Here is an 11299-nt window from a genome sequence, read left to right on the forward strand (position 1 = left end):
TCTCTGCTCCTCTCCCTCTTCATCATCTGGACCTCTCTGCTCCTCTCTCTCTTCATCATCTGGTCCTCTCTGCTCCTCTCCCTCTTCATCATCTGGTCCTCTCTGCTTTGTGATGATTAACTCACCATGTCTGCCTGAACTAATTTTCCCAAAAAAGAAGACAATGAAATATGGTCATCAGAAATTAAAACCATCATGGTATATAGGTTTTTGTTGCCTCCCTAATGTAATTATTCCTACCTGATGTCATCACTTGTCTCCTCTATCACTGACCTCGTGTCTGTCTCCTTCACCTTTTGTCTGTGGCATTCTGCACTAAGTCATAAGGTCAAAAAAGCATTATATATTAGTTGTAAAAATGACAGATCTTAATACAGTTTTTAAAAATAATGTTTACACGTTATTGCTTGGGATTAAGTAACTGTTCCCTCACTTCCACCTGCATTAGACCAACCTGTTGCCTTCCCCAGTCTGTCCTGATTCTTCCTCTGTCATCTTCTCTTCCTTCTCTCCATCCTCACAGCTGAATGACATTAATTTTGTGTCAAGTAGGTTTAAAAATACAGCAGTCAAACCACAATAGAAATGAAACTTGAATTTAAATGATCTCCTTGTTGGATAACAGTTACTGACTGGACATTTCATCTGATCTGACTCACCAGATACATCACAACACACACCACTGTAGTGATACTGAATAAGACATTTAAACTCAAGTGTCCCTCTGCCAAAAAGGTTGGAAACATGGGTCACCAACCTTTTTGAGCTATAGTGACACTGAGGACTAATTTATCTGATACACACATAAACTTGTACAACTCATCTTTAATTAAAGAATCAATAATAATAAATGTACATATGAGTGAATAAATTGCAGCACTGAGGGCTAAGCGTTGGATCATAGCTGGGAACTGCCGCCACAACAGTTTAGCTTTCCTGTGTTAATATTTCATGAGTTTTATTTTGGTCATTCTTACACTTAGTGTGTGGATATGTGTGTGTGACAGGCGAGGCGCATGTATCAAATATTCATAAAAATACAGAAAATACTAAACAAATCACATCAATAGGGGAGGCAACATTTAACAGCCAACCGCAGTGTATTAGGCTAGCTTTAGCTAACCTGAATATTTAAACCCTCCTGTCCTGCTAATACACTGACAATACTTACCTACTATCTTTCAACCACATTGAAAGGCTTTTTTTCATCCCGCCAACATCTTTATCCTTCTCCCTTTTCCTTTTTCTGTTTTGCGCCCCGGATAGCTTTTTTTTCTGCCGCTCCATCTTGTTGTCAAGTGCACAACGAGCGGTAGTTCAAGATTAAAAAAAAAAAAAAAAACGCGCCGAGTGCGTTCTCTTAGGGGCGTGTTCACAGCCACCTGTGTGGGAAGGGAGAGCGATAGGAGGGGAGGTGAAGGAGCAGAGGGGAGGTGAAGCAGCAGAGGGGAGGTGAAGGAGCAGAGGGGAGGTGAAGGAGCAGAGGGGCGCCTAATCAGTGCTGTTCCCCTGTTATTGATCATTTAGAAAATGCCTACTAGAAAAACATTTTTTCTACAGAGGGTTTTGACGCCCCCTGCAGTGCAGCGCCCCTATGCGTTGCATACGCTGCATACCCGCTTTTTGCGCCACTGCCTGTAATACAAAACCTGAAAACATCTTATGCTTCGTTGTCTAGGGGTTCTGTCTTCAGATCTTCTCTAATTTTCCTGTCTACTTCTATTTTTGCCTGGCAACAGTGTGGTTCTCCATCCGTCAAGTCATCTGCCTTCTTGTGTGCCCCATCACTATATTTGCTATTATCATCCCAACAACTTAACTTCTTAGCTTTATCTTAGCTCCAAGTTTAATCACCATGGAATATCCTCCCAGATAATAAACATATTCCAAATCTATCAGTCCAATTTCAGCACTCTAAGACAGGTGACTCTGTATTTTTCTATCTCCACCAAGAATCCTAAAAATCCTGTTGACCTAAATGGGTTTGACTCTATAAAATACTTCATCATTGCTTCTAGACTGTTCTGGTTTTATAGTAGAATTGTAAGCATAAATAACAGTATCCCTTCATCCCCCCCTTTTCACATTTACAAATGTGAACCTCGAAAAAGGATATACTTGACTTCTTCAACAGGGTCCTAAAACAATCACAATCTGTTTTTCTTTCATCGACATGGCCATTTTCACAGGTGTAGATCTAAGAATATAAAGAAATATGTGATTTCAACATTCAATGTAAACAAATAATCATAAGAAGACAGGTTTGCAAGGATAGCGGAGGTTATCAGTGGTGTTGGTTAGTTACATTTATTTTATTCTGCTTACCTCATTTTGCCTGTAGAAAATAATTTTATTAAGCGCATGCGCACACAATATATTTTCTTTGGTCACATTTTCCTCAAAACAGCACAATACAACATTAGACATTTATTTCTGCTGTATAATGGAAGAAGGTCAAAATCAGTTAATTTATTCAGCTCAGCCTTGCAGCTTTGGAGATCTGTCTGGATAGAACAAGAAAACATTCACAGTTCATGATTATTAACCCTGCCACTCATCCATACATTTTTTTCATCCGTACCTTTATCCATCCACACATCTATTCATCCATACATTTATTAGCCTAATTAATCTTCTAAGAACAAAGGTCCACCTTTGGCAAAAACCTCTCAGAGGGTCTGTGTTTACTTTCTGTCAGGTCCTGGAAACTTCCTTCCTGTAAACATCTCACAGGGAGAAAGACAAATACTGCTGTTAGTTGGAGCTCCAATTTTACCTGTTTTTAGTAAGCGCTTCTTTTATTATTTTATTTGTTTGTTTGTTTTTTGTGTTGAAAATATAAAAAAACCCTCACGATTCTCTTTTTAGTATAATTAACAATCCACTCAATCAATAAACTCCCCCTTTTGAAACAGGGATGACTGTTTCACCTCTGTTTATTTTAGAAGAAATGTATAATTTTGCATCCCATAGCTCCAATTTTATCCACTAATCCATTCACACAATCCATCAATCAATCCATCCACCACAAACTTTAAACTCGTAAATCTAAATTCTCAGCATAGTTTCAATATCATTTACAGCTAGAAAAATCAACCTATAACTACATATCTGTAATAGTTGGCGGCCCCCGCTGACCCCTCATCTGCTCATACCTCTGCTTCTCACGCCATGTTTCTGCCCATCCTGCCTTCATGCTCTTTGTTCTCCTGCCCATGTCACTCGTCATAGCATCTGATTCCCTGCTATATCTGGCCTATCACCCATCCTTCAGTTCAAGCCTGCTCCCTTCACTCCATGCCACGCCTCCTTTGTTTTTCCCACTGTAATCAGCAGTCATTCCATGCACCTGTTCACCCAGATCCATTCATTCAGCACCACACATCTGGATTTACCCTGCCTGGATCTAGCCTGTCTGGATCAAATCTTCAGTCTACCCCTCTGTAACAGCTCTATCAGCCTGAGTGATGATACCAGCTGGAGATTGACCACAGCACCTCTCTATCTTTAATATTGAACTCCCACCTGGATCCTGAGTCCCAGCAACCTTTACATGAGTTTTTTAGGTAATAAAACAATTTTTTATCACAAAGTAATTAGAAAGGGCAGGTAATCCAGCAACCCACAACAGTACTACTCTACTCCACTAAAAAATCATGTAAAAATGAGCCTGTGTGTTCATTGTCAGAGCAAATTGCAGTTTTAATCCTGAAACTAAGGTCATTGGATGACCATCACAGATCAAATGTGGGGTTGACACCTCACCCAAGCTGCAGTTGTCGTTAGTGACTTTGGACAGTTGGACCACCAGTTTTTCTGTCTTTGGGTATTCTCCCTTTGCCTGGAGATATGTTCAGCTATGTGCAGCAGTTCATAGCTAAACATACAGCGAGACTTGACTGGATGTTCTGGCGATGACAAGTCCAGGAGCCCATCTGGACATAGTTTCATAAAAGTTCAGGTATGGCACATATTTCAGCTTGTTGCTTGGCCGACAGTTCTTTGCTGTTGTTTCAGTAGTGCAGTTCTCAGAAAAGTCACATTGGTCAGACCCAGTTTCAGTGTCAACCTGTACACACATGACATCCGATTTGACAGCCAAGACCAGAGGCTCAAGATGCAAAACTCTGATGCTGTTTGAGTCTGCTTTGGCTGATTTCTGGCTTAGTGGAGGCTATCTGTATGTATTCTGTGGGCCCAGCCTGACTCACCTCCCCGATCCACAAACTCCGTCTTTTCAGGCTGCTGAGAAGGAAAAAACAATCAAATACAAATATTAAAAACCAAGCTAAAAGTTAATCATCTGTTAGCAAGTTTTATTTTGGGGCATCAGCATTTACCTTCAACAGAGTCACCCCACTTACTGGTTTGTACAACGGATTTAAAAAACAAACAAACAATTACATAAAACGTGAAAACACTCAACACAGAAACCAAAATCGAAGCCAAAATTCCCTATACCCTACTGAACATCGTAATATCTTCTAAAGACATCCTCAATTTCCCTTCTTAGAATACTTGTTTTGACTCACCCCCTGTCAGTGTGGACCACTCTCCGGTCTCTCTTATCCACTTCCTGGGACTCCAAAAGGGTTGAGGCAGTATGATTAGATGAAACAACTGCTAGCTATACACTAAATTGTCAAATTCTTATATTTCATAACTATATGCTTGTCCACTGCATTCTAAATAGAATCCCTTTAATTCAATTCAATTAAAACTATGTACAGTATATTAGCACAAAGTCACCATAGAAATTATTAGCACTGCACAAACAACATCTGCATGCACCTTTATTCACAAAGCATAACATATTCAACTCATAATATTTTTAACTCGGTTTTCCTTACGTACTCTTAGGACATGTGTGAAATCTGGATGTTTAAGGAATTTTTTCATTTAGCAATTTAGCCCTGGTGCTCTTATATAAATTATATAGTTCTTATTTATGTAGCTCTTAAAGATCATTTAGACTTTGATAGCTTGTAACCTCCCTCAGGAGCCTGGATTAGTTACTTTTTATTTTTATTCTGTATTCAGATTTATCTTTTTGATTTTTTGGATTTAGTTTTAGTTTAAAACAGACAAAATAGGTGAGGACACTAATTGTAATCTTGCCAATTTATGCCAAAATCTGATCATCTCTTTCCATGTGTCTGTGTAAGTCTGCATATCTCAACACAGGTTAACTGTGCGTGTGTGTGTGTGTGCGTGCGTGCATGCGTGCGTGTGTGTGTCATGAATGCACTCATTGGTGATGCACTCTGTATTTCCAAGTTCCCCATGACGCGTCGCAGGTTGCCTCGGCTGCAGGAACAGCCGGAGTTTCCACAGAGTTTTTGACTTTTCCCACCATCAGCAATCATCTGGGCTGAATCGACACATGCGTGATCTTCACAGGAGCCGGTGGGAGGACCTGTGCCCCTGTCCAGACCAGTTAAAACTCAAACAAATGGCAACTGTTTTAGATTCCCTTTTTTTTCCTTTGCAATATTTCCTTGAAGTGGGGCTTGAGGATGGAAAACATTGTTGTTCATTCTATATTTCCTCAATTATCATTTCTGATTAAAAGTTTTCCTCCCCTTATTTCATACGGAACATAAATCTATTGGAAGATTTCAGTTATCTCTCCTGCAGAAAACACATAAAAAATAATTAAGAGGTGATTTAGGAGGCAGGCTGTGTGAAATAGCACTGTATCAAGTTATTGAAATGAAATTTGTTGATGTATTAGTCATTTTGTAGGAAAACAGCTTGACTCTCGTGTGAATAGATTAATTTGTTCCTAATTTTGCTGCTCCAATTTAATTTTTCAGGTCCTTTTTTTGTTTAGAACCCAGATTTGATTCTCCATCACGTCAGACTTTCACTCATCTGTTCTCCAATTGGCTGAGTGACTCTTTTCTCCTGTTATGTCCAGGCTTTGTTGAAGATGGACTGTCAGGGTCTTGTGGCCAGACTGGTCATGGACTTTGTCTTGCTGACCACTGCTGTGGAGATAGCTGGGCGATGGAGGGAGCTGGCAGAGAGGCTCGTCAAAGTTTCACGCCAGCAGATGGATGCCTATGAGGCGCCGCACCGTGATAAGAATGGGGTGGTGGACAGCGAGGTATGTGGCAATTTTGGGCACTGGCACTTCAAAAAAAAATTTAAACAGTTCTGTTTTTCATAGTTGTTACCATACCATACCATACCACTTTATTTATAAAGCACTTAAAACAGCGACAAGGCCAACCAAAGTGCTGTACAGACAGAACAACAGGTAACACACCAAGCAAAATACAAAATGAGGTAAATCAGAATATAGACATAAAAACGATGCAGATAATGACGACTAACCAGTGTGGAGCATACAGAATCAAAACACAGATCATCTGGTGTTGAAAGCTACTGAATAGTAGTGAGTTTTTTAAACGGGATTTGAAAACCGAGAGGGAGGGGGCCTGTCTGACAAGCAGAGGTAACTCGTTCCAGAGTCTTGGTCCTACTACAGAGAAGGCCCTGTCACCTCTGCGCTTAAGATGAGATCCTGGAACTGTGAGGAGCAACTGGTCCGCTGACCTCAGGGAACGCGGTGGGACATATGGTTTTAGCAGATCAGAGAGATGGGGGGGGGGGGGGGGGGCAGTTCTATGATTTGTAGGCATACATGAGTATTTTGAACTGGATTCGAAAGTGAACCGGTAACCAGTGCAGTGAGGCCAAAACTGGTGTAATGTGCTCTCTTTTGCCTGTACTGGTTAAAAATTGGGCTGCTGCATTCTGGACCAGTTGTAGTCGTGCAATGGAGGTCTGACTGATACCAAACAGGAGTGAATTGCAATAATCAAGCCTAGATGTAATGAATGCATGTATTACTGTCTCCAGGTTCTTTTTGGACAATATGGGCTTCAGTTTAGACAGCCGCCTCAGTTGGAAGAAACATGATTTAACAATCATGTTTACATGATTGTTAAGCTTCAGGGAAGGGTCCATTATCACGCCCAGATTAGTGACTCTTTGTTTTCTGACAGGGTTAGAGCGGAGAGGTTGATCCAGTGGTTTGTGATCGTGTCGTTGGGAGGGAACAACATGACTTCAGACTTCTTTTCATTGAAACTCAAGAAATTTAAAGCCATCCAGTCCCTGATGTCATAGGGAGAGAATAATTTAAAGCCTTGTCAAATTGTCATAAAGGGTGTTTGTGCTAATAATTTACTGTATTTGGGTTTTATTGGCTTATTTGAAATGTTTTTTCTTCTGACAGGGAATGTCGGGGTCACAAATCTGCCGTAGTTATTTAGGGGGTCAGAAGTTGAAATTGTTGGCACCTTTAAATTCTAGGAAGGAACAACTCAAAATATAAAAGGAAATAACCATACAGAAACTAAAAACTATATCTGGAATATGTGACAGAGGTTTCTGTTCCGAGGATTGCTGGCCTGTCAGCATTACATTTTTGTTTGCATTTAGTTCTACAGGCAGTCAAATATGTACAAAGCCCTTGTTTAGAGAAAGAAAAACCCACAAAGGTCTCATTTGCCCCACTCTGGGCCCCTGAGCAAGGCCCTTAACCTCCACCATTTGCTCCCAAAAACAGGTCTCTCTTGAACATGGGTTTTCATGACTCAATGAGACTACTGTATAAATAAAGGGTAAATGGAAAAAATAAAGCTTAAGGAAAAAAAACACTAATTATAAACAGAATTGGCTTTTGAATTTTAGTTTCCCAGAATAAAAAATACAATAAACGGCTGTTACGCCACCCCCACCCTTTTTGGCGGAAGGGGGCTGTAGCGTCCATCCAAGGTCCAGCAAAAGGACAAACTGTCTTCAGAGACAGAACGCTCAAAAGAGAGAGACACCGCGTCTCTTACCTCTCTTCTCTGTGTGTTAAAGCTACAGTTCAGGTCGACATCCTGAACCACACTGACTGTATTATAAACCACCTTAATTAATTAAGAGTCTTAATTAACCCTCTTTTCTGAGAGACAGACACCCAGTCTCTGAGCAGAAAGCTCAAACAAAGTTTCAGGGAGTCACGTGATGCAGCCGCTGTAGGCAGACGTGTGTCGTGAGCTCCAGGTATACCTCAGCAGTGATGGCTTTATACTAACTACTACATTGCTCCAGATATAGAATTTATTCCTGAAACAGTGGACAAATACTTACTACTCGAACCTGACTAAGTGGTGCTGAATTTTAGCAGTTTTTGGAAGTTTTTCATTGGCTCAAGAGAAAGTCCTCTCACACGTGGGGAAGATGGCGACTGATCAAGATAAACCAACATTGAAATCCCTGATGAAAGCTATCCGTGAATCGAAAGAAGAGCTCATTGGGCACATAAATCAAAAGAGAGATTATATCCAACAATCGCTAACAAAAATAGAACAGTCATTGTCAACGCTGGCTGAACAGGTGCAGGAAATGGAGACCAGAATTGGAGCTAACGAAGACAACCTCTCTGACGCACAAGCATGCATACTTAAAATGGAGAAGGAAATAAGTTTCCTGAAGGAGAAAACGGACTACTTGGAAAACCGGAGCAGGAGATCAAATGTCAAGATTATAAACATTCCAGAAAGGTCCGAAGGTAACGACATGGTTGGTTTTGTGGAACGACTAATCCCACGACTTCTCGGGGAGGAACACTTCCCAGCCCCGATTACCATCGAGAGGGCAAACCGCCTGGGGATAGCGTCGGAGCGGACCAGACCTATCCTCGTGAAGTTTCTGAATTTCAGGGACAAAGACAAAGTGCTCCGTTTGGCCAGAAACAAGGGGACGGTACAGTTGGATAATAGTCGAGTCTCATTTTACCCAGATTACAGCATCGAGGTGCAACACAAAATGCTAGCTTTCAACGAGGTGAAGAAAAAACTACGGGAGAAAAATATTGAATACGCCAGCCGCTACCCTGCTAAACTGAGGATCCGACACGGAGGAGGATTTAAACTTTTTTCAGCCCCATCTGAGGTGGAGACCTTCCTGTCCACTGTTCGGGAGGAGGGATAGAACATTCTCTTTGCAAGATGACAACGCACCAGGACTGTTAATGGTAAAACAAGGTCACATAAGATAATCCATAATTACTAGCTGTTCCTCAAATGTTAAACCATTGAGTGTAATATCGGGCGCTCCTGTGTCTGATAACATCACATATGCGTTAAGTAGATTTTATTAGCGTTAATACAGTTCTTGAGTGATTTATTTTTTTTTTTTTGCCGGAGCAATCCTATCATTCTTCCTTAGAAAAATAGTTCTCTGCTGAGGATACCACAAACGTTTAGAAGCGGAGTTTAACCCACAATTTGTTTTTTGTTTACTGGGGGGTTTAAGTGTGTTTGTTTTTTTGTTTTTTTTGTTTTCTTGGGGTTTGTGGGATACTCTCTCTATGAGGTTCATTCTGTGAGTATTGAAATTTGTAAACCTTTAGCAAAGGGTCAGAGATCTCTTTATTTTCTCCAAGTTATGTGCATCTCATGTTGTCACTTAACCAGAATATTTTTTCATAATACTTAAAATGAAAAAGACAGGACTACTAAATTGTATTTCATTGAATGTTAGAGGGATTAACAACCCCATTAAAAGGAAAAAAGTTATAACATACTTTAAGAAACAAAGCACAGACATCGCCTTTATTCAAGAGACTCATCTCACAGATATAGAACATTTAAAGTGGTGCAGGGATTAGGTTGGTCACGTATTTTATTCTTCTTTTTCATCCAAAGCCAGAGGTGTAGCTTTGCTTATCAATAAAAACCTCAGACTTCGGTTAAATTATATGGAAAATGACAGATCTGGCAGATTAATTTTGATAGATTGCATAATAAATACAAACAGGGTAATACTTGTATCTTTATATGGCCCAAACTTAGACAACCCAGAATTTTTTAATGATTTAATCCTAAAACTGGCAGCAGTTGAAGCTCCATGTATATTCTAAAAAAGTAGAATTCCTCTGGCGGAGATGATCACAGCTACTGAGTCAGCCATCCGCAACAACAAAATTAAAGAGGCTGAAGCAGAACAGCTCAGAATCAAAGTTTCAGCCTGCCTCAGCAATGCCAAACCACCACCTTCCAACATCAGTAGAGAGGAGAGGGATGCACTCACCACTCTTAGCAAGGACAAAAACATCATCATTCTCCCAGCAGACAAAGGAAGGTGCACAGTGATTTTGAACCAGAAAGACTATCATGAGAATGTTATGACACTCCTTAGTGACTTAAACACTTATGAACCTCTGAAAAGAGATCCAGGAAGTGGTTACAAGAAGAAATTGATAGATTGCCTGAAAATTTTGGAGCAGGACAAGGCTATTGACCGTATTCTGTACCACAGACTGTACCCAGGGGAGGCAACACCTAGTCTGTATGGTTTACCTAAAATCCACAAACAAGGTGTACCTTTAAGACCAATTGTTAGCATGATTAACTCTGTCACTTACAATGTTTCCAAATATCTGGCGTCTGTACTCATCCCTTTAGTTGGCAGCTCAGAACACCACATACAGAACACCATGGACTTTGTGGATAAGGTGAGGGATGTCATCATGGAGACTGATGAAACAATGGTCTCTTTTGATGTCACATAACTCTTTACGTGCATTCCTGTTGATGATGCAGTAGAGGTGGTCAGTTTAAAATTAAAATCAGACACCACTCTGAGCAGCAGGACCACACTTTCCACAGAACAACTGTGTCAACTCTTGAAACTGTGCCTGCAGTCAACCTACTTCACATATGGGGAGCAATATTATAGGCAGAAACATGGGTGTGCTATGGGGTCTCCAGTTTCTCCTATTGTTGCCAACCTGTACATGGAGGAGGTAGAAAAGAGAGCCTTGACGTCCTTTTCAGGGACACCACCGTCATTGGTTCAGGTATGTTGACGACACCTGGGTTAAAATTAAATCTCAGGAAGTCCAACATTTTACTGACCACATCAACTCTGTGGATAAATACATCAAGTTCACATGAGAAGATGAAAAAAATGGCAAGTTGGCTTTCTTGGACTGTGAGGTCTCAGTCTCTGATAGAGGACATTTGCAAACTGAGGTGTACCGCAAACCCACACACACAGACCAGTATTTGCAGTTTGACTCCCATCACCCTTTGGAGCACAAGTTAGGAGTCATCAGGACTCTGTATCACAGAGCAGACAGCGTCCCCACTAGCTCAGGAGCCAGGCAGAAGGAGAAATCCCACACAAGACAGGCTCTAGAGCAATGTGGATATCCTAACTGGGCCTTCCTGAAAGCAGAGAAGAAACCCAAACAGGACTCCAGTCAGCCAACAGGTGAAAAGGAGGAACCCAG

The 11299-nt window shown here is 40.8% G+C and overlaps 1 protein-coding gene across 1 annotated transcript in view; it reads left to right on the plus strand.

Annotated features, from left to right (window-relative positions):
- Positions 1–11299, plus strand: part of LOC119419398 (SH3 domain-binding protein 4) — an 87443-nt gene that overhangs the window by 54219 nt on the left and 21925 nt on the right. The window contains exon 3 of the mRNA XM_037686707.1: positions 5921–6109. Within this exon, the coding sequence (XP_037542635.1) occupies positions 5921–6109 (189 nt within the window). The remainder of the gene's footprint in view (positions 1–5920; positions 6110–11299) is intronic.

This window comes from Nematolebias whitei, chromosome 13 (assembly GCF_014905685.2).
Source record: "Nematolebias whitei isolate Nwh7 chromosome 13, NemWhi1, whole genome shotgun sequence".
In the NCBI taxonomy this organism is placed as follows: Eukaryota; Metazoa; Chordata; class Actinopteri; order Cyprinodontiformes; family Rivulidae; genus Nematolebias; species Nematolebias whitei.